The sequence below is a fragment of the Xenia sp. Carnegie-2017 genome, unplaced genomic scaffold (assembly GCF_021976095.1).
Source record: "Xenia sp. Carnegie-2017 unplaced genomic scaffold, XeniaSp_v1 HiC_scaffold_2, whole genome shotgun sequence".
NCBI lineage: Eukaryota > Metazoa > Cnidaria > Anthozoa > Malacalcyonacea > Xeniidae > Xenia > Xenia sp. Carnegie-2017.
In genome coordinates this window covers 7,081,354-7,106,446 of record NW_025813482.1, presented here as the reverse complement: position 1 = coordinate 7,106,446, position 25,093 = coordinate 7,081,354, and the positions used below count along the sequence as shown (strand labels likewise).

Here is a 25,093-nt window from a genome sequence, read left to right as displayed (position 1 = left end):
CGAACAATGCACAAAGTACACCCTATACGGATTTTTCAACCGACACAAATAGAAGATCAACGAGAGACAGAAAAGCGCCGCAAAGATATGGAAGCGCATAATCGTTTAAAAAGGGGGGAGTGATGTAGTAAACAGATACTTTCATAGTTTAATTTATGTTATGATTGATAAGAATTGGACAGGTGACAGGAACTATTTTAGGGATGAGAACGAGTGAGAAAACACATAAAAACGATAGCATGTAAGGAGGCTACTATTGATATTTAAGAGCGAAATTAAAAGATATTACACGTACAATCAGCATTGTTTATGTGCTCACCATTCTAGCCAAATGACAGCTTATTTTTGGTTGACTTTAGGATAGAGTTGTAGGATCTGCTCTAGGAAAGCATTGATTTTTTTAATATTTTGAAAATTTGTGCCAACGCGGATTTTAACCCAGAAGTGGAAAGAAGAGCATAATCACCTGTAATTATTACTGCATTACAAATATCCTAGGAGCAATTGCAGTTACTGACTCTGCGATTATTCTAATTTACTTACTTGAATGAATTTTTTGACATCAGAGTATAATTCTATCAAGAATAATTAATGGTCCAATGAAAATTGATGGAGATTTTCTACCATGATCAAATTTAATAGAAAAATCTCCAAACAGAAAAGCTTACCTATTGGTGAGCCAAGTACAGGTCAAAAAAGCTACCCTAGTCACATGGGAAACGAGCCTTTTTTGGGGGAGGGGGGGGCTGGACTGCGGAGAGTGGATTATCTTTTTTCATTAAATAATCCCAAGCGGCAAGCATAACGCTATGTTTAAAAGTGACCAGAAGCACAAATAAATACGCCATACCACTTGTATTCTCGTTAATGTCTCCTTTCATTTACTCATATAATTTCATTCCTACCATCAGACGAAAAGCCGTTTTGTAATTGGAATTTTCTTCAACTAATTTTGCTGGACAAGTTTTTATCAATATTATTGCGTCAGCGCATTACGCATACCATGATTTCTCAATATGCTTTATTAATCAATGTTGAATAAATATAAATTTATCTTATAATAAAAATTCCGCATTTGTCATTTTCAAACGCAGAATGATAAAATTGAGGCAAACAAAATATTATAAAAAGAAATAAAATGAGTAATACACGTAAGCATTGAATGACGCAAGTCTGAGGCAGATAAAAAAAATATGTCTTTGACGATTGGTTTCCTTTGATCTTGGGAAAATACTCTTTCTTTATTTTCCTGCTTGTGTTTATTTTGATAGTGATAACCATTCTTTAATCACATTTCACCAACATAAATCCAAATAAATCAAATAATATTTGTACTAAACTTTGATTGTTGTTTTAATAATGAGCATACAACTATACGTCTAAGCTAGAGCGGTTTTACTTACTCTCTCAAGCGCTTGCGCTATTATTGATAAAAAGAACTTCATTCTTTCTTACTGAGAAATATGGCTGCTGAGACGCCTACAGTCTAATTTTCATAATTGCTGTGAATTCATTTCCACCCACACCTTTTTCATCGAAAATTAGCTTTTGAAAAGGCAACTTGCTTTGTTTCCATAGTATTGAAATTCCAATCATAATCTTCCTCATTCTTGATTATAAAAAAGTACGACACGATAATTCTACGACAGAGTTAGCTGAACAATTACGAAAGTTATTTTTACTTCACTCCAGCCTTTCATTGAAAAAGATGGCAGACACGAAAAAATATATCATCTTTATACTGTTGTCGCTATGTATCTCTAGTTGTGCTGGCCAATCATGCTCAAGAGATAGTCAATGTCTTTTCAGAAGTTGTTGTTCTGATGGGAGATGCTCGTCTAACTGTCTCGGAAAATTCTGTTCATCAAGCTCGGACTGTGCTTCAGGAGAATGTTGTGATTCCGATTTAAGTTGTAAATCAAGCAATTGTACGAATCTTGCTGGTTGGATTATCGCCGTTATTGTAATCAGTAGTGTTGTCGTTACCGTTACACCCATTGCAATAATATTTTGTTGTTGTTGTGCTGCAAAAGCAGCATCTTCTACACGACGTGTTCAAGGTGGCGTGATAGTTGCTGGACCGGCTACAACTGGAACTACAGTAGTTTCAAGCAATCTACAACAGAATCAGCAATACTTTATGCAGACACAACCGACATATTATCCTCAAACTCAAGCATATTCCAACGAGCCACCACCATATAAACCAAACGAACATTTCAATCAATCAGCAGTTAGTGGAATACCATCCTAGTCACAAGGCAATTTTCAATAAATTAATGCCTGAAACCTGTTTGCCTTATCACTGTAACTTTTAGCTGTATGTGCACTTTCTCATTTTGTTTTTTTTATGAACTTTTAACGTTTTAACAAAATATTTAAATGAACTAATGTGTTATAATTTTAAAAACATAACGTGTTTCAACAAGACAAAAAATAATTAAAAACGTTTCCGATCCAACACTGGCTTTGTTCTTTTTATTCGTGACAATTGATCATTTGATCTGACAAACGTATTTATTATGTTGATATATATAAAACAATATGATAAAATTAACGTTTGTAGAGCTCCGGTATACAGCAACTTGAGTGATCATGGTGTCAGGATCTTATTCACTAGCTACAACTGATGTACATTTGAATCTTGCTACGTCAATTTTATATGTTATATTTCGTTGTATGCATAGTATGTTATTTTGGTATGTTTGCACTTTATTATATTTCTGTTGAACTAACTGGACAATTTAAATTAGTTGTAATATTTGAAAGACTTGTATCTCCATCGTTAAAATTTTTTTCTTTTGACTAACCGTCCTGTGTTTTGTCTGCAGTATTAACATTTACTAATGCTTTACTGCCTATAGAAAATATTTTTCTTTGCTCTTCTTCATCTGCATCACTGTTTCTTTTTGTATACAGACAGTAATCAAAGCACCATGCATGCATTTATTTACAAATGTACATCTACAATATTCTTTTAACACCAATATTCACAAATCTTAGAATGATAACTATGAACACTTCACAGATAACTTTGAGCAACATAGTTGTGCCAAATTTGGTTTCCATATGAATGAAATGAAAGAGTAAATTTACTTTTGTGACGAGAGGGAAACTACTCCTATCAGCAACCGTCCTGTTTCTTTTTCACTTGATCCAATTAAGGCGCTTCTTACGTTGTTTCTTATTCAGTAAGACGATGCACGAGGAACGCTACAAACATAACCATTTTTTATGCTTCGTTGTGTCTCCACTGAAAATCTTTTCAATTTCAGAGAAATTTGCTTGAAATCTTAAATTTTTATTCATTGACAATCTTCTCAATTAGGCGTTTTCTAGCACATTGCACTCTCCATATCACTTCCAATTAAAACATTGTGTTATTTTGGCTACACCAGTACTAAAGTAAACAGATACATTAATAGTTTAATATATGTTATGATTGAAAAGAATTGGACAGGTGACAGGAACTATTTTTAGGGATGAGAACGAGTGAGGAAAAGATCGTGACTAAAACACCACACGAGTACATACGAGTACATACGAGTAACATACGAGTACATACAAGTACATACGACTGACATACGAGTACATACGACTGACGTACGAGTACATACAACTGACATATGACTACATACTGGTATGTATATACTTGTGACCAGTATGTAGTCTTATGTCAGTCGTATGTACTCGTATTTCATTCGTATGTACTCGTATGTCAGTCGTATGTACTTGTATGTACTCGTATGTTACTCGTATGTACTGTATGTACTCTTGTGGTGTTTTAGTCACGATCCTTCTCCAGACAATAATTGCAAATGTATTTTCTTGTGAAAAGTCCTTTTACTAAAATGTGCACATTGCACTTGTATGAAAATAAGAGAACCTACTGAGTAGAACTTAGAATCTTATGAAACAGTTATTTTGCATTCATTGTTAAAAGTGCTGTGATAATCAACAAATTGACGTGAATTGTTGACAACAACGAATTCAAAACTTTTTGGATGCACCAAGCCAGTGATCACATCTCCGAAATACAACTCGTCGCAAGCAAAGTCAGTGTTTAAAAGTGCAGAGTCCGTTATTTGCTGACACAATTTCTCATGAATGTAGCTAACTTCCATTAAAGTTTAGTAGTTTGTGGTATAGAGACAAAACATGGCGGATCATGTTTAATTTTTTGATTTGACAAACAACGCTTGCACAAACAACCACTTCATTCTCCTTCTCGCCACTCCCATATATTCAGATCTCAAAGCAACATTATTTAGCAAAAGTAAATCTGGAGCACAATGGAATGAAAAATTGCCCACAAAAGCAATTCGAACGTTAAATTTGAGCTGTAACATGTGATTCTTACTAATAGGTTTTCCTAGAAATAAATATAGAAATAAATATTTCATCCATGAAATTTGTAGAGACATGAAGAAAAGATATTTATTGTTCACCAAAGGACCGACGTTAGTTATCAAAACAGCATGAGCAACTTTTAGGTAGATAAAGCTGTCATTAAATTTGATGTAACGTTTGTTTGTTCTTGTCATGTCATTAATTCCTGTTTGAGGCAATATTCAGTACTGTATGTCGCACTTGTCGTACGCAAATCAAGTTCGAACTTTACGCAAAGAATGGTGTCTCACGAAGCCTCAACTACAGTATTTAGCTCGCATTCACTATTTGGTTTTTCATGGTATATGCCAAGGAATGTATTTCCTTATCCAACAACATTTTTTTATCCTTGGACGCGGACTTCAGTGCTTTCGATGTTTCAATATCCAATCTATAATGATGAGTATTATTCAACGGCCAGCAAGTCAATTGTATGTGGCAACAAATTCAAATCATTTTACATTAAAGATATACTCGGAGAAGCAGAGTCTCAGCCGCCGGATGACAGTTTAAGTTCATCAGGTTTTAAATAGTGTATATTTCAACTTTTCATGTCTTTCTTAGTGATGAAATAATGAATTTAGTCATCGGTGTATATCCTATATCCTTAATAACATTTGATTTATCAGCGCAATTATTTAGGAAGGGTTCAAATCATGTATCAAACTCAAATATGTAAGATTCATAAGGAATGATAATATCAATTGATAGATGAAAATTATCAAAATAATGCAAGTCATCTTCGTCAGAGCAGTTGAGGTTATCCTCATTTCAACAACTACCTTTCCATTTAACGCTATTAGAAGCTAAAACACGAAGCCTTCAGTCATTAAAACTTTCAATCGTTTAGATGAAAACTAAATACACGGAACAAACTGTTTATCTTCAATCTAGATAACACATAGTGTTAAAAAGTATTTAGTTTTAACAACACTTTTTATTTAAAAAATTCACTCCCTATTTATAAGCGTGTATGTATTCACGCGACTGAGTATTTAAGAACATTACAGAGGAGATATCGCGTAGAACATAATCGCTTCTTATTTTTTATTATCTGATCGTTCCATAAACGTAGTAGATATTAGGGCTGCTATACTTTCTGAATTGAAAGAAGATGAAAATGACATACTTTCTAACTCTTAAATTTATTGCCATGAGCGCGCGCCCCCACGGCCCATCCATAACACATTTTACAAATTAGAAAACTCGGGGAGGTGGGGTGGTGTCTAAATGAAAAAGCTGGTCGGGGTTAAAAAAATTTGCCAAGCAATTTTTTAGGGATAATTCCGACCTTCTTGTCTTCTATGCTGGCAAACATAACTACAATTTAAGTGTTTAGTCTTAGGGTGTGTACAGTTATATCATTATTGTGGATTTCAGTTAACTTTTCAAATGGCGGTTGCCAAGTTACTTTCTAATGTTGCCAGTTACATTTCCAAATATGGAATATTCGTTATGAACTTGTCAACTTGAGTTGACAAGTTGTGTACTTGAGTACTGAAGTTGTGAACTTGAGTACTGAAAGTTGGGAACTAAAGTTGCGAAGTACTGGCAAACGCGAAAGATCTTTGTACCCTGTAAACATTTGGCAATGAATCCGTTCAGTAAGCAAGGAAAAGCTTTAGCAATTCTAATCCGTTTGGCGGCCCTCTAAGAGTGTTATAATGCGATACGCCGTTTACATTATGTAAAAAATTTACAGTAAATGTGGCACTAGAAGAGTATCGTTGGATTTTAAATGCAGGAGTACCCTGCATACTGTGACCTTGACGTCTGTTGCCACTCGTAACAACTACAGACGACTCATCAAAGAAATGCATACGGTTGCAATCAATCAATGAAATATTTGCTACGTAAGCTTCTAACTTCTCCATAACGTCCGGCCGTTCTGTCTCTCGTGGAATTTGACCTATTATCTTGTAAGAGTAACCAAGATTTTTTTTTCGAAATTCTACTAATGGATGACCTGCTAGGTATGTTTGCTGGAAGGCAAACTTTGTTATTTTCTAGGTGTTGCTGAATCTCTTTTGCGTAAATAGATGGTTTATTAATTTTTAGATATTCAGCGTATGCAATAACGTCATCTGTACGCGTGGTTCGAACATCACGTTCGCTCTGGCGAGGTGCAATAGAACCAGTGTCTACCCATAGATCTATTATATTTGATAGAGTCTTATACGGTAGATTTAGTTGTTTAAAAATGTTTGTCAAACGCTGGTTATTTAACCAACTTTCAAGTATTTCATTTCTTACTTCTATTGGTAAAGCTTTTCCTTGCTTACTGAACGGATTCATTGCCAAATGTCTACAGGGTACAAAGACCTTTCGCGTTTGCCAGTACTTCGCAACTTTTGTTCACAACTTCAGTACTAAAGTTCCCAACTTCAGTACTCAAGTTCACAACTTCAGTACTCAAGTTCACAACTTCAGTACTCAAGTACACAACTTGTCAACTCAAGTTGACAAGTTCATAACGAATATTCCATATTTGGAAATGTAGTTGGCAACATTAGAAAGTAACTTGGCAACCGCCATTTGAAAAGTTAACTGAAATCGACAATAACTGGCCATGTTTTTTCATTCAATGTTGTGGTCATTAGTCCTTTCTGCTTGTAAAAACTATCACTTTTTTAGTCCTTCAAAAAGAGCAACAAAACTTTTACATTGTCAAACGCAACTTCTCAACTCTTCTCTGAAATGTGTAACTCTTCTCTGAAATTTTAGAAAGAGACACTTCAGCGCAAGGTTGTTCGAAGAGTCACATTCTGAACGACATGCCAGAGAATGTTTTTTCATTCTACGTGTTGCCAACGCAAAAGGAAAGAATGAGATGTACATCATACTCGAGGACAAGGACAACATATAAAAAAGAACAACTACGAGTGCTTGAAGGAAAATTCAGGAAAAAGCGTTATATTAGCATGCCTGAAAGATTGAAGATGTCCGAAGATCTAGGTGTAAGCCAAATAGCAATAAAAACTTGGTTCCAGAATAGGAGAATGAAAGAAAAAAGGCAAAACAGAGAAAACCCCGTGCAATAGTTTCTGAGTTGTAAAACTTAATTTGTTACATCATCAGATAACACACTTGTCAGTTGAAAACCAATTACTAGTATAGACTGTGATTGTTCGTTTGATTGAGGACTTTTCAGATTTGATTGTACCGTTATGACACAACACGTTAAATAAGCTAGCTATTTGGTTTTTGGGAGCGGACATGATACTTTAACGTACGATAATCTTGTATTGAAATTGTGTTATTGTTATTTAAGGGTTAAAGTTACAAATGGCTCACGTCCTTGTTGACTTATACTGAGAATAAAGTCACAAAAAAATTGAAAAATTCCTCGTTAATTGAACTGTAGCTACGCTGATTAACGATCATTCCTCTTATTTGGACACTGAAACTTTTTTAAAGTTGATTAAAATTTAATTGTTTCTGATAGCTTATATGGAACACGTTGTATCAGTGTTGTTGCATGAGAGTGTATCGCAATTTGTGATCGTGACTAAAACACCACACGAGTACATACGAGTGACATACGAGTACATACAACATAAAAACGATAGCATGTAAGGAGGCTACTATTTATATTAAGAGCGAAATTAAAAGATATTACGTTGGCGACAAGGATGACAGAAGCAGACGCCACTGTACACAGTACTATACTTTATGTACAACCGATAGCGGAATTTAACCCAGATATTGAAGTTGGTCCAAGCTTGGCAACTCGATGGAGCACATGGCTTGCCGATTTTGAAATGTTTATTATCGCGAGTGGAATTAAAGATAAAAAGCAACAACGAGCATTACTTCTCACGCATTCGTGAGATATTTCGACAGCTCAACGATACAGGCGACGACAGCGAATATGAACTTACTAAAACCAAATTAACGGAAAATTTTGAGCCTCAAAAAAATTGGCGATATGAAGTGAACAAATTTCGCGAAGTCAAACAAGAACAATCAGAAACGTTAGACCAATTTTATACGCGATTGAGGAAATTAGCTCAAACATGTGCTTTTGATGACGTTGACTTTGAGGTGGAACAACAGATAGTCATGGCGGGATCTTCTTCGCGGATACAAAAGAAAGCACTAAGAGATCCCGAGTATACACTCAGGGATATTTTGCTGGACGGCCGAAGAGATGAGCAAAGCACTTATCAAGCACGGATATCGAGTCAAAGGACAAAAATAACGACACGTTGGCCACCATCCAATCTGAATCGACGCGAAAATGTTATTATTGTGGCGGTCCATACCCACATCAAGACGTTTGCCCGGCGAAAGGAAAAACCTGCCATAAATGAGGTAACCAAAACCACATAAAAACGATAGCCTGTAAGGAGGCTACTATTGATATTTAAGAGCGAAATTAAAAGATATTACATGTACAATCAGCATTGTTTGTTATGTGCTCACCATCCTAGCCAAATGACAGCTTATTTTTGGTTGACTTTAGGATAGACTTGTAGGATCCTGCTCTAGGAAAGCATTGATTTTTTCATTAATGTTTTGAAAATTAGTGCCAGCGCGGAATTTAACCCATAAGTGAAAAGAAGAAGAGCACAATCAACTGTAATTATTACTGCATTACATATATCCTAGAAGCAGTTGCAGCTTCTGATTCTGCGATTATTCTAATTTACTTACTTGCATGAATTTTTTGACATCAGAGTATAAATCTATCAAGAATAATTAATGGTCTAATGAAACTTGATGGCGATTTTCTACCATGACCAAATTTAATAGAAAAATCTCCAAACAGAAAAGCTTACCTGTTGGTGAGCCAAGTACAGGTCAAAAAAGCTACCCGAGTCAGATGGGAAACGAGCCTTTTTTGGGGGAGGGGGGGCTGGACTGCGGAGAGTGTATTATCATTTTTCATTAAATAATCTCAAGCGGCAAGCATAACGCTATGTTTAAAAGTGACCAGAAGCACAAATAAGTACGCCATACCACTTGTATTCTCGTTAATGTCTCCTTTCATTTATTCATATAATTTCATTCCTACCATCAGGCGAAAAGCCGCTTTGTAACTGGAATTTTCTTCAAATAATTTTGCTTGACAAGTTTTTATCAATAATATTGCGTCAGCGAATTACGCATACCATGATTTCTCAATATGATTTCTCAATTGTGTTTTAATAATGAGGATACCACTATACGTCTAAGCTAGAGCGGTATTTCTTACTCTCTCTAGCGTTTGCGGCTATTACTGATAAAAAGAAATTCATTCCTTTTTACTAAGAAATACGCCACAGTCTAATTTTGATAAATGCTGTGAATTCCTTTCCACCCACACCTTTTTCATCGAAAATTAGCTTTTGAAAAGCAATTTGTTTTGTTTCCATAGTATTGGAATTCCAATCATAATCTTCCTCATTCTTGACTATTAAAGATTACGACACGATAATTCTACGACAGAGTTAGCTGATTAATTACGAAAGTTATTTTTTACTTCACTCCAGCCTTTCATTGAAAAAGATGGCCGACAAGAAGAATTATATCATCTTTGTACTGTTGTCGCTATTTATCTCCAGTTGTGCTGGCCAATCATGCTCAAGAGATAGTCAATGTCTTTTTGGAAGTTGTTGTTCTGATAGGAGATGCTCGTTTAGCTGTGTCGGAAAATTCTGTTCATCAAGCTCGGACTGCGCTTCAGGAGAATGTTGTGATTCCGATTTAGAGTGTAAATCAAGCAATTGTACGAATCTTGCTGGTTGGATTATTGCCGTCATTGTGATCAGTATTATTGTCGTTATCGCTATACCCGTTGCAATAACAATATTTTGTTGTTGTTGTGCTGCTACAGCAGCATCTTCTACACGACGTGTTCAGGGTGGCGTGATAGTTGCTGGACCGCCGGTTACAACTGGAACTACAGTCATTTCAAGCAATCATCAACAGGATCAACCATACTATATGCCACCACCGACATATTATCCTCAAACTCAAGCATACTCCAACTAGCCACCACCATATAAACCTAACGAACATTTCAATCAACCAACAGTTAGTGGAATACCATCCTAGTCACAAGCGAATTTTCAATAAATTAATGCCTGAAAACTGTTTGCCTTATCACTGTAACTTTTAGCTGTATGTGCACTTTGTCATTTTATTTTTTTTATGAACTTTTAACGTTTTAACAAAATATTTAAGTGAACTAATGTGTTATAATTTTATAAACATAACGTGTTTCAACAAGACAAAAAATAATTAAAAACGTTACTGATCCAACACTGGCTTTATTCTTTTTATTCGTGGCAATTGATCATTTGACCTGACAAACGTATTTATTATGTAGATGTATATAAAACAATATGATAAAATTAACGTTTATAGAGCTCCGGTATACAGCAACTTGAGTGATCATGGTGTCAGGATCTTATTCACTAGATACAACTGATGTTCATTTGAGTCTTGCTACGTCAATTTTATATTAACTATGGTAGCTGATATAATTTCTAGGTGTTATTTTAATTAGCTCCATTTCAGCTAGCATATTCCTCGTCAATTGTTCATTGCTGCGATAATCGCATGCTCAAATTTCTGTGTTCCTGTCTTCAACCTGTTCAAACACTTTGTCTATGTGACGTTCAGTCACTTTCCCCTTTATTAAAATTATTGTCAAGCAACATTAAAACTGTTGATCATAAAAATACAAGAAATAAACTCTTGGTCCATTTCGCTGTGCATTTTGCTTCTGTATATTAAATTAGATAGATTTTTGAAGAGTTAAACTATATTGTAGTCCATCAGGTAGTAAAGATCTAGAGAGCAATTTTCTTGTGATAAGTTTTACTTGACAAGTCTTTATTTTAGTTTTGCGTGAGTACATAGAAAATATTTTCAACATGGTTGATTTTGAACAATACATGTCTATCTGATACATTGTACTCATCAAATTCTTTGCAAGTTCATTTCCACCCACACTGTTTTTCGTAGAAAACAAGCTTTTAAAACGGAAGTTTACTTTGTTTTATGGACACTGTGCGCACCGCTTTCGAATTTCAACCATAATAATCTTCCTCATTCTTGGTTGTTAGAGATTGCAACAAAATAAATCAAGTTAACGACTCTGTTAGCTAAACGTTTAGAAAAGACTGGGAACTTATTTCTTTTTTTGTCACTCGACCCTCATCACTTTTAACGAAAAAGATGAAAGACCAGAAAAAATATATTATGTTTTTACTGTTATCGCTATGCACCTCTAGCTGCGTTGGCCAAGTATGCAAAAAGAAATAGTCAATGCTTTTTGGGGAAGTTGTTGCTCTGATGAGAGATGTTCGTTTAGCTGTGTCGGAAAATTCTGTACATCAAACTCAAACTGTGCTTCAGGAGAATGCTGTGATTCCGATTTTCGTTGTAATTTCATTTGATCCATTAAAACTACAACCTCGTCAACTCGTAGTGTGGAAAGTCGCTGTTCTGATAGCGATTGCTCTACAGGAGAATCTTGTTGCTCTTATAAAAATGCTCGTATAGTTGCTTTGGAAAAGCTTGTTCATCTAACTCAGACTGTGCTTCACGAGAATGCTGTGGGTCTGCTAACACTTGCTCATATGGTGATTGCAAAAGTTATACTCGTCTTGCTGGTTGGATTATCGCCGCCGTCATTGTGATCAGTATTATTGTCGTTATCGCTATACCCGTTGCAGTTGCAATATTTTGTTGTTGTTGTGCTGCTACTGCAGCAACATCTTATACACGAAGTGTTCAGCGTGGCGTGATAGTTGCTGGACCGGCTACAACGGGAACTACAGTTGTATCAAACAATCCACAACAATATTTCGCACATGGTCCACCTCCAATGTATTATTCTAACGAACCACCACCATATACACCAAGCGAACATTTCAATCCACCAGCAGTTATTGGAATGCCATTCCAATCACAAGAAAATCTTCAATAAGTGAATGCCCGAAACCTGTTTACCTTATCAATATGATCAGTAAGAAACCTGTTTCAAACAAACATTTCAAGCTATTTCCTATTGCAAATATTCAACCGATTCTTTCAACTGTCGCAATTGCTATCGTAACAACATTCATTTTTGTTTATTAATAATGGTAATTTATATTTATTAACAATGGTAATTTATAAAATATTCCAATAAAGAAAGTATATTGGTCATAGGCATATACGAGTTGTGAGACTGGACAGGGGGAGGGCTGAATTCCCCTCCAAAATTTCTTAATATGTCTATTTTCGGAGGAATATTTCTTTTTAGGTGGAAAGTATTTCCGTCTTTCTCATGACTTTGCTCAATAACTTTATTCCCCTGTGGTTAGTACAGTTCTTAGATACTTTTATTAACGCACTTCTCCTTCATTTCTTAGTCATCTGCCGTATTAAAGTCCTCTGTTTTAGAGGAACATGTTAAGACAAGCGTCAGTCCACGTCGACGAATCGTGAGCGATACGAATCATGGTGCATTTCCTGGACAACGTCCGGTAGGACGAACTTTTACCGCTCCAATTCTTGGAGCAAAAGTAACAACTACTAATGCTATAGAACTTGCTGGATTTGCAATCAAACCAGAGAAAATAGATCGTTCTAAATCACGGTTAGTTCGCCGCTCAGAAAAGCAGGCTATTGCTGGTACGCAGGCTCAAACGAGAAAACCCTCTTCGAGTGCATCTGACAATGTAGCACATTCATTGCTTACTATACCTGAAAAGCTCTCTTCATCTGCATACGGTAGCCCTGGTATTCGTCGAAAAACTACTGGATTAACAGTACCGGAGATTGACGAGATGAAGCGCTTATCAACAGACAGGACATTGTTAGAGCAAAATGCGTTACATATAAAAGAACTCTTGGACGAAATGAACTCAGAGCATTCTTTGAAGATGGAAAGGCAAAAGTCCGACACAATCTCTATAAGTGCACAAAAGGCAGCTAAGAAGAAAACTAGATTACGAAGACGTTCGCTTGGACAGGAAAGAGAGAACACAATGGGTCTCCCCTCGCGTGTTTCCCACGCAAATTTGTTGAACGAACGTAATGGAGAGGATACTTCAAGAAATGTTACCACTGTGGAGTGGGTAGGTGTTAGCGGTTGAGTTGTTTAAAATTTTCGTTTTGATTACTGTAAATCAAGAAAAAATCAAGAGAAAACCACGAAATACAAGATGTACTTTGAAATAGCTTCTATTATCGTGTTTTCTTATTGGATAGTTAAAAACTACAAAAATTCTGTTTATCGGAGTATTTTTGGGTTGTGTTGAATCAACATGCTCGGTGCATAAGCTAGTAAGCACATATTTTGATTGTGGTGAATTTAATTTGTTTGATTTTTAGTAAATTTTTAAATTTTGTTATATTTCGTTGTATGCATAATATGCTATTTTGGTATGTTTGCACTTTATTATATTTCTGTTAAACTAGGTGAACAATTTGAATTAGTTGTAATATTTGAAAGACTTGTATCTCCATCGTAAAATTTTTTCTTTAGACTAACCGTTCCGTGTTTAGTCTGCAGTATTAACATTTACTAATGCTTTACTGCTTATAGAAAATATTTTTCTTTGCTCTTCTTTATCTGTATCACTGTTTCTTATTCTATATAGACAGTAATCAAAGCACCATGCATGCATTTATTTACAAATGTACATCTATGATAGTCTTTTAACACCAATGTTCACAAATCTTAGAAAGATAACTATGGACACTTCACAGATAACTTTGAGCAACATAGTTGTGCCAAATTTGGTTTCCATATGAATGAAATGAAAGAGTAAATTTACTTTTGGGACGAGAGGGAAACTACTCCTATCAGCAACCGTCCTGTTTCTTTTTCACTAGCTTTATCCAATTAAGGCGCTTCTTACGTTGTTTCTTTATTAGTATCACGAGAATCGAGGAACGCTACAAAGATAACCATTTTTTATGCTTCGTTGTGTCTCCACTGAAAATCGTTTGAATTTCAGAGAAGTATGCTTGAAATCTTAAATTTTTATTCATTGACAATCTTCTCAATTAGGCGTTTTCTATCACATTGCACTCTCCATATCACTTCCAATTAAAACATTGTGTTATTTTGGCTACACTCGTAGTATAGTAAAAAGATTTTTTAATACTTTAATTTATGTTATGATTGATAAGAATTGGACAGGTGACAGGAACTATTTTTAGGGATGAACTATTTTTAGGGACTAAAACGAGCAAATATCGAAGTCAAGGAATTGCTCCAATTTTACAAAACGTGTATAAGACCCGTCTTGGAGTATGCTTGCCCAGTGTTCCACAATAGTCTGACATTGTATCTGTCAGATAACCTAGAGTCAGTCCAAAAGCGAGCATTAAAAATAATCCTGCCTCATCAAGAATATGAAAACGCTCTGCAGTTTACTAATTTACAACGCCTTAGCGAAAGGAGGAATGATATAACAACAGCGTTGTTTCAGAAGATAGTAGCAAATTCCTCACATAAGCTTCATGACCTTTTGCCTCCTCGTTTAGAACGTTCAACTATGGAACTTAGGACTCAATCTTCATTCAATACTAACTTTAATACCAAACGTTTTAGAAATAGTTTTATAACTTTTAACTCATTGAAGATGTAATTTAGTTAATTTATTTATGTATGTATTATATGTAATCTTAAACGTATTTCAGCAATATGGCTGCCAGTTTTTAAGAAATAAATCATCTATCTATCTATCTATCGATGAGAACGAGTGAAAAAAACACATAAATACGATAGCATGTAAGGAGGTTACTATTTATATTTAAGAGCAAAATTAAAAGATATTACACGTACAATCAGCATTGTTTGTTATGTGCTCACCATCCTAGCCAATGACAGCTTATTTTTGGTTGACTTTAGGATAGAGTTGTAGGATCCTGCTCTAGAAAAGCATTCATTTTTTCATTAATGTTTTGAAAATTTGTGCCAGCGCGGAATTTAACCCAGAAGTGAAAAGAAGAAGAGCATAATCACCTGTAATTATTACTGCATTACGTATATCCTAGAAGCAGTTGCAGCTTATGATTCTGCGATTATTCTAATTTACTTACTTGCATGAATTTTTTGACATCAGAGTATAAATCTATCAAGAATAATTAACGGTCCAATGAAAATTGATGGCGATTTTCTACCATGATCAAATTTAATAGAAAAATCTCCAAACAGAAAAGCTTACCTGTTGGTGAGCCAAGTACAGGTCAAAAAAGCTGCCCGAGTCACATGGGAAACGAGCCTTTTTGTGGGAGAGGGGGCTGGACTGCGGAGAGTGGATTATCTTTTTTCATTAAATAACCCCAAGCGGCAAGCATAACGCTATGTTTAAAAGTGACCAGAAGCACAAATAAATACGCCATACCACTTGTATTCTCGTTAATGTCTCCTTTCATTTACTCATATAATTTCATTCCTACCATCAGGCAAAAAGCCGTTTTGTAATTAGAATTTTCTTCAACTAGTTTTGCTGGACAAGTTTTTATCAATATTATTGCGTCAACGCATTACGCATACCATGATTTCTTAATATGCTTAATTAATCAATGTTGAATAAATATAAATTTATCTTATAATAAAAATTCCGCATGTGTCATTTTCAAACGCAGAATGATAAAATTGAGGCAAACAAAATATTATAAAAAGAAATAAAATGAGTAATATCACGTAAGCATTGAATGACGCAAGTCTGAGGTGGATAGAAACAAATATGTCTTTGTTGGTTGGTTTCCTTTGATCTTGGGAAAATACTCTTTCTTTATTTTCCTGCTTGTGTTTATTTTGATAGTGATAACCATTCTTTAATCACATTTCACTAGCATAAATCCAAATAATCAAATAATATTTGTAGTAAGCTTTGATTGTGTTTTAATAATGAGCATACAACTATACGTCTAAGCTAGAGCGGTTTTACTTACTCTCTCAAGCGCTTGCGGCTATTATTGATAAAAAGAACTTCATTCTTTTTTACTGAGAAATATGGCTGCTGAGACGCCTACAGTCTAATTTTCATAATTGCTGTGAATTCATTTCCACCCACACCTTTTTCATCGAAAATTAGCTTTTGAAAAGGCAACTTGCTTTGTTTCCATGGTAATGAAATTCCAATCATAATCTTCCTCATTCTTGATTATTAAAGTTACGACACGATAATTCAACGACAAAGTTAGCTGAACAATTACGAAAGTTATTTTTTACTTAACTCCAGCCTTTCATTGAAAAAGATGGCCGACAAGAAGAAATATATCATCTTTATACTGTTGTCACTATGTATCTCTAGTTGTGCTGGCCAATGCTCAAGACATAGTCAATGTCCTTTCAGAAGTTGTTGTTCTGATGGGAGATGCTCGTTTAGCTGTGTCGGAAAATCCTGTTCATCAAGCTCGGACTGTGCTTCAGGAGAATGTTGTGATTCCGATTTGGAGTGTAAATCAAGCAATTGTACGAATCTTGCTGGTTGGATTATCGCCGTCATTGTGATCAGTATTATTGTCGTTATCGTTATACCCGTTGCAGTTATAATATTTTGTTGTTGTTGTGCTGCTACTGCAGCATCTTCTACACGACGTGTTCAGGGTGGTGTGGTAATTGCTGGACCGCCGGTTACAACTGGAACTACAGTCATTTCAAGCAATCATCAACAGAATCAACAATACTTTATGCCACAACCGACATATTATCCTCAAACTCAAGCATACTCCAACGAGCCACCACCATATAAACCAAACGAACATTTCAATCAACCAGCAGTTAGTGGAATACCATCCTAGTCACAAGCCATTTTTCAATAAATTAATGCCTGAAACCTGTTTGCCTTATCACTGTAACTTTTAGCTGTATGTGCACTTTGTCATTTTGTTTTTTTTTATGAACTTTTAACGTTTTAACAAAATATTTAAATGAACTAATGTGTTATAATTTTAAAAACATAACGTGTTTCAACAAGACAAAAAATAATTAAAAACGTTACCGATCCAACACTGGCTTTATTCTTTTTATTCATGGCAATTGATCATTTGATATGACAAACGTATTTATTATGTAGATATATGTAAAACAATATGATAAAATTAACGTTTGTAGAGCTCCGGTATACAGCAACTTGAGTGATCATGGTGTCAGGATCTTATTCACTAGCTACAACTGATGTACATTTGAGTCTTGCTACGTCAATTTTATATTAACTATGGTAGCTGATGTAATTTCTAGGTGTTATTTAAATTAGCTCCATTTCGTCTATCATATTCCTCGTCAATTGTTCATTGCTGCGATAATCGCAAGCTCAAATTTCTGTGTTCATGTTTAAATTTCTTCAACCTGTTCAAACACTTTGTCCATGTGACGTTCAGTCACTTTCCCCTTTATTGAAATTATTGTCAAGCAACATTAAAACTATTGAAGATATGATCTTGGCACTTTGCTGGACAATTTAAGCAATTGTCTCATGAACCTGGGTGACGTTGAGTCACCTGAATTTTTCAGGTTCATGAGACAATTGCTTAAATTGTCCAGCAAAGTGCGAAGATCATATCTTCATTTAATTTCAAACACCGCACTGCATACAACATTCTTTCATACAACATTAAAACTGTTGATCATAAAAATACAAGAAATAAACTCTTGGTCCATTTCGCTGTGCATTTTTCTTTTGTATATTAAATTAGATAGATTTTTGAAGAGTTAAACTATATTGTAGTCCATCAGGCAGTAAAGATCTAGAGACTAGCAATTTTCTTGTGATAAGTTTTACTTGACAAGTCTTTATTTTAGTATTGCATGAGTGCATAGAAAATATTTTCAACATGGTTGATTTTGAACAATACATGGCTATCTGATACGCCTACATTGTACTCATCAAATTCTTTGCAAGTTCATTTCCACCCACACTGTTTTTCGTAGAATACAAGCTTTTAAAACGGAAGTTTACTTTGTTTTATAGACACTGTGCGCACCGCTTTCGAATTTCAACCATAATAATATTCCTCATTCTTGGTTGTTAGAGATTGCAACAAAATATATCAAGTTAACGACTCTGTTAGCTAAACGTTTAGAAAAGACTGGAAAATTATTTCTTTTTTTGTCACTCAACCCTCATCACTTTTAACGAAAAAGATGAAAGACCAGAAAAAATATATTATGTTATTATTGTTATCGCTATGCACCTCTAGTTGCGTTGGCCAAGTATGCAAAAAGAAATAGTCAATGCTTTTTGGGAAGTTGTTGCTCTGATGAGAGATGTTCGTTTAACTGTGTCGGAAAATTCTGTACATCAAACTCAAACTGTGCTTTAGAGGAACATATTAAGACAAGCGCCAGTCCACGTCGACGAATCGTGAGCGATACTAATCATGGTGCATTTCCTGGACATCGTCCGGTAGGACAAACTTTTACCGCTCCAATTCTTGGAGCAAAAGTAACAACTACTAATGCTATAGAACTTGCTGGATTTGCAATCAAACCAGAGAAAATAGATCGTTCTAAATCACGGTTAGTTCGCCGCTCAGAAAAGCAGGCTATTGCTGGTACGCAGGCTCAAACGAGAAAACCCTCTTCGAGTGCATCTGACAATGTAGCACATTCATCGCTTACTATACCTGAAAAGCTCTCTTCATCTGCATACGGTAGCCCTGGTATTCGTCGAAAAACTACTGGATTAACAGTACCGGAGATTGACGAGTTGAAGCGCTTATCAACAGACAGGACATTGTTAGAGCAAAATGCGTTACATATAAAAGAACTCTTGGACGAAATGAACTCAGAGCATTCTTTGAAGATGGAAAGGCAAAAGTCCGACACAATCTCTATAAGTGCACAAAAGGCAGCTAAGAAGAAAACTAGATTACGAAGACGGTCGCTTGGACAGGAAAGAGAGAACACAATGGGTCTCCCCTCGCGTGTTTCCCACGCAAGTTTGTTGAACGAACGTAATGGAGAGGAAGCTTCAAGAAATGTTACCACTGTGGAGTGGGTAGGTGTTAGCGGTTGAGTTGTTTGAAATTTTCATGTTGATTTTTGTAAATCAAGAAAAAATCAAGAGAAAATCACGAAATACAAGATGTACTTTGAAATAGCTTCTATTATCGTGTTTTCTTATTGGATAGTTAAAAACTACAAAAATTCTGTTTATCGGAGTATTTTTGGGTTGTGTTGAATCAACATGTTCGGTGCATAAGCTAGTAAGCACATATTTTGATTGTGGTGAATTAAAGTTGTTTGATTTTTAGTGAATTTTTAAATTTTGTTATATTTCGTTGTATGCATAATATGCTATTTTGGTATGTTTACACTTTATTATATTTCTGTTGAACTAGGTGAACAATTTGAATTAGTTGTAATATTTTAAAGACTTGTATCTCCATCGTAAAATTTTTTCTTTAGACTAACCGTTCCGTGTTTTGTCTGCAGTATTAACATTTACTAATGCTTTACTGCTTATAGAAAATATTTTTCTTTGCTCTTCTTTAACTGTATCACTGTTTCTTATTGTATACAGACAGTAATCAAAGCACCATGCATGCATTTATTTACAAATGTACATCTACAATAGTCTTTTAACACCAATATTCACAAATCTTAGAATGATAACTATGAACACTTCACAGATAACTTTAAGCAACATGGTTGTGCCAAATTTGGTTTCCATATGAATTAAATGAAAGAGTAAATTTACTTTTGTGACGAGAGGGAAACTACTCCTATCAGCAACTGTCTGTTTCTTTTTCACTAGCTTGATCCAATTAAGGCGCTTCTTACGTTGTTTCTTTATTAGTATCACGAGGCTCGAGGAACGTTACAAACATAACCATTTTTTATGCTTTGTTGTGTCTCCACTGAAAATCTTTTGAATTTCAGAGAAGTTTGCTTGAAATCTTAAATTTTTATTCATTGACAATCTTCTCAATAAGGCGTTTTCTATCACATTGCACTCTCCTTATCACTGCCAATTAAAACATTGTGTTATTTTGGCTACACCAGTACTATAGTAAACAGATACTTTAATAGTTTAATTTATGTTATGATTGATAAGAATTAGACAAGTGACAGGAACTATATTTAGGGATGAAAACGAGTGAAAAAACCACATAAAAACGATAGCATGTAAGGAGGTAACTATTTATATTTAAGAGCAAAATTAAAAGATATTTCACGTACAATCAGCATTGTTTGTTATGTGCTCACCATCCTAGCCAATGACAGCTTATTTTTGGTTGACTTTAGGATAGAGTTGTAGGATCCTGCTATAGGAAAGCATTCATTTTTTCATTAATGTTTTGAAAATTTGTGCCAGCGCGGATTTTAACCCAGAAGTGAAAAGAAGAAGAGCATAATCACCTGTAATTATTACTGCATTACAAATATCCTAGGAGCAGTTGCAACTTCTGATTCTGCGATTATTCTAATTTACTTACTTGCATGAATTTTTTGACATCAGAGTATAAATCTATCAAGAATAAATAATGGTCTAATGAAAATTGATGGCGATTTTCTACCATGATCAAATTTAATAGAAAAATCTCCAAACAGAAAAGCTTACCTGTTGGTGAGCCAAGTACAGGTCAAAAAAGCTACCCGAGTCACATTGGAAACGAGTCTTTTTTGGGGGAGGGGGGGTGGACTGCGGAGAGTGGATTATTTTTTTCATTAAATAATCCCAAGCGGCAAGCACAACGCTATGTTTAAAAGTGACCAGAAGCACAAATAAATACGCCATACCACTTGTATTCTCGTTAATGTCTCCTTTCATTCACTCATATAATTTCATTCTTACCATCAGGCAAAAAGCCGTTTTGTAATTGGAATTTTCTTCAACTAATTTTGCTGGACAAGTTTTTATCAATAATATTGCGTCAACGCATTACGCATACCATGATTTCTTAATATGCTTAATTAATCAATGTTGAATAAATATAAATTTATCTTATAATAAAAATTCCGCATGTGTCATTTTCAAACGCAGAATGATAAAATTAAGGCAAACAAAATATTATAAAAAGAAATAAAATGAGTAAAATCACGTAAGCATTGAATGACGCAAGTCTGAGGGAGATAGAAACAAATATGTCTTTGACGATTGGTTTCCTTTGATCTTGGGAAAATACTCTTTCTTTATTTTCCTGCTTGTGTTTATTTTGATAGTGATAACCATTCTTTAATCACATTTCACCAGCATAAATCCAAATAAATCAAATAATATTTGTAGTAAGCTTTGATTGTTGTTTTAATAATGAGCATACAACTATATGTCTAAGCTAGAGCGTTTTTACTTACTCTCTCAAGCGCTTGCGGCTATTATTGATAAAAAGAACTTCATTCTTTTTTACTGAGAAATATGGCTGCTGAGACACTTACAGCCAATATTTCATAATTGCTGTGAATTTATTTCCACCCACACCTTTTTCATCGAAAATTAGCTTTTGAAAAGCAATTTGCTTTGCTTACATAGTATTGAAATTCCAATCATAATCTTCCTCATTCTTGATTATAAAATATTACGACACAATAATTCAACGACAGAGTGAGCTGAACAATTACGAAAGTTATTTTTTACTTCACTCCAGCCTTTCATTGAAAAAGATGGCAGACAAGAAGAATTATATCATCTTTATACTGTTGTCGCTCTGTATCTCTAGTTGTGCTGGCCAATCATGCTCAAGAGATAGTCAATGTCGTTTCAGAAGTTGTTGTTCTGATGGGAGATGTTCGTTTGGCTGTGTCGGAAAATCCTGTTCATCAAGATCGGACTGTGGTCCAGGAGAATCTTGTTGCTCGGATAAGAAATGTTCGTATGGTTGCTTTGGAAAATCTTGTACATTCTACTCAGACTGTGGTTTAGCAGAATGCTGTGGTTCAGATTATCGTTGTAAGTATGGCAGTTGTTTGGTTACAACTACAACCCGTAGTGTGGATAGTTGCTCTTCTGATAATGACTGCTCAGCAGGAAAATCTTGTTGCTCTGATAAGAAATGTTCATATGGTTGCTTTGGAAAATCTTGTACATTCAACTCAGACTGTGGTTCAGGAGAATGCTGTGGTTCAGATTATCGTTGTAAGTATGGCAGTTGTTTGGTTACAACTACAACCCGTAGTGTGGATAGTTGCTCTTCTGATAGTGATTGTTCAACAGGAAAATCTTGTTGCTCTGATAAGAAATGTTCATATGGTTGCTTTGGAAAATCTTGTACATTCAACTCAGACTGTGGTTCAGGAGAATGCTGTGGGTCAGATAATCGTTGTAAGTATGGTAGTTGTTGGATTACAACTACAACCCGTAGTAGTTGCTATTCTGATAGTGACTGCTCAGCAGGAAAATCGTGTTGCTCTGATAAGAAATGTTCGTATAGTTGCTTTGGAAAATCTTGTTCATTTAACCCAGACTGTGCTTCAGGAGAATGCTGTGGGTCTGCTAACACTTGCTCATATGGTGATTGCAAAAGTTATACTCGTCTTGCTGGTTGGATTATCGCCGTCATTGTGATCAGTATTATTGTCGTTATCATTATACCCGTTGCAGTTGCAATATTTTGTTGTTGTTGTGCTGCTACTGCAGCAACATCTTCTACACGAGGTGTTCAGCGTGGCGTGATAGTTGCTGGACAGGCTACAACGGGAACTACAGTTGTATCAAACAATCCACAACAATATTTCGCACATGGTCCACCTCCAATGTATTATTCTAACGAACCACCACCATATACACCAAGCGAACATTTCAATCCACCAGCAGTTATTGGAATGCCATCCCAATCACAAGAAAATCTTCAATAAATGAATGCCCGAAACCTGTTTACCTTATTAATATGATCGGTAAGAAACCTGTTTCAAACAAACATTTCAAGCTATTTGCTATTGCAAATATTCAACTGATTCTTTCAACTGTCGCAATTGCTATCGTAACAACGTTCATTTTTGTATATTAATAATGGTAATTTATATTTATTAACAATGGTAATTTATAAAATATTCCAGTAAAGAAAGTATATTGGTCATAGGCATATACGAGTTGTGAGACTGGACGAGGGGAGGGTTATATTTCCCTAAAAATTTGTTGAATTTTCTATTTTCGGAGGAATATTTCTTTTTAGGTGGAAAGTATTTCCGTCTTTCTCATGACTTTGCTCAATTACTTTATTCCCCTGTAGTTAGTACAGTTCTTAGATACTTTTATTGACGCACTTCTCCTTCATTTCTTTGTCATCTTTTCAATCTCTACAATCTTATTGAACAACTTAGTTAAAAACTCAATGGACACTTCTCCTAGACATAACTACATACTTTCACTGGTATATCATCATCACCTGTCACTCTCCATTCTCTCCAAGACAATCCTAACTTCATCTTTACTAATCTTTGCAACTTCCAGCCTTGCAGCAGTCATCTCTTTTACTTTTAGCTCTCTCTCTCGTTTTCCTCGTTCACCAGCTCTTCAATGTACTCTTGCCATCTTCCTACACTTCTGGTTTCTCTCAATACATTTTTCCTTGTTCTCAATAACCATAATGAGCTTCCTATACTTTGAATCAATAGTTCTCTGCCTTGTTAATCTGTTTAAATTATTCCCTTCTTCTTCACTATCCAGCCGATCATACAAATCCTTTAAGCTCTTTGTTTGGCTTTGCACATTATGATATATCTTCTTTTCTATTTCTACTATCCCACATCTTCTTCGCTGATCTTTTTCTCTTTTTACACTCGTACACGTCTTTGTTCCACTGCCATAAGTCTAAATATTTACTTTTCTTTCAGACAAAACACCAAATAATTTTCTACCTGTATACCAGCTCACATTTGCTGCGCTATACCATTAATCTAGAAGTACGTCTTGTATTTCTTGACTATCTATAGAGACTGTCTCGACTCTCTAAAAACTACACCGCATTAACAGCACTCTTCCTTTTTCAGTTTCTACGTCTTTGTACTTTGTGCTATTTTTGAGCTTGGAAATCAAGTAACAAAATAAGACATGGAAAGAACGATAGACATTTTTAGCATATTGAAAGGTCGCAATTGAGGTTGACAATACTCTCATGATCAATTATGTGATTGGACATTGAGAGAACAGATTGCCTAAAAGTTTGACCAGAAGGGTTCTTCAATCAATCCAAAACAAACCCACTAGCTTTATGTATGTTCAACATTTATTATGTCAAGTCTAGTAGAAATCAAACGATGTTTTTTTAGTTGTCGACCTAAATACAAAACGCAAAGAGTGGCAGGTTGGATGAAGAAAGAATTATGAAAACTGATATCCTGGCAAAGTTCGTGTAGGAAAATTTTTTTGCGACCCGTTCAAAGTCTTTGCCCGTTAGAAAAAAATTGATCAGCTAAAGGTTGAATGTTATGAAACATTTTGCCTCTTCTGTGCAACATTTGGTAGCATTTGAAGTGAGCTGTTTTGGAATAATTTTGTCGAAATATGACGTTCAGTGCTCAGTCGCTTTTCCCTACTTTTCTTATAGTAGTTGACTCCTATTATGAAACAAAATCAAAAACACATTTAAAGAATTTTTCCAAAATATAACAGTAGGGCCACTTTGCTATGCAACTTGCTGCTGTTTATTTAAGTAGACCAACTTCGACCAGCCAGCTTTGCGTTCCTAACGATGAGAAAATGCAATTACCCGTTGCCGTGATAATCGCTATAAAATATGCGTCACATAAAAATTTAAAAAAGAGACGCCTTGCGACACAGTTTGTTATAAATTTCCAAATTTCCAGTTTCCAAGAGTAAAATCG

General features: G+C 35.1%; 1 protein-coding gene across 3 annotated transcripts; it reads left to right on the top strand.

The window, feature by feature from the left end:
• Positions 1-1,636: 1,636 nt before the first annotated feature.
• On the top strand, positions 1,637-23,354 carry LOC124440781. Of its 3 annotated transcripts, none has more exons than XM_046991210.1 (2): positions 1,637-1,943; positions 22,812-23,354. In XM_046991210.1, exons 1-2 carry the CDS (start codon positions 1,709-1,711, stop codon positions 23,123-23,125), a joined length of 549 nt encoding a protein of 182 aa, XP_046847166.1. In that variant the 5' UTR covers positions 1,637-1,708; the 3' UTR covers positions 23,126-23,354. The 3 variants fall into 3 exon arrangements, with proteins under 3 accessions (XP_046847166.1, XP_046847165.1, XP_046847168.1); XM_046991209.1 differs by lacking the exon at positions 1,637-1,943 and adding an exon at positions 9,788-10,114; XM_046991212.1 differs by lacking the exon at positions 1,637-1,943 and adding an exon at positions 16,492-16,816.
• The last annotated feature ends 1,739 nt before the right edge of the window (positions 23,355-25,093 follow it).

What these genes read in the sequence shown, in the direction of transcription:
- LOC124440781 (XM_046991210.1), top strand. Translation starts at nt 1,709, where the DNA reads ATGGCAGACACGAAAAAATATATCATCTTTATACTGTTGTCGCTATGT. An exon ending in CAATTGTACGAATCTTGCTG is followed by an intron (nt 1,944 to 22,811) that starts GTTGGATTATCG and finishes CTCGTCTTGCTG; the next exon opens with GTTGGATTATCGCCGTCATT.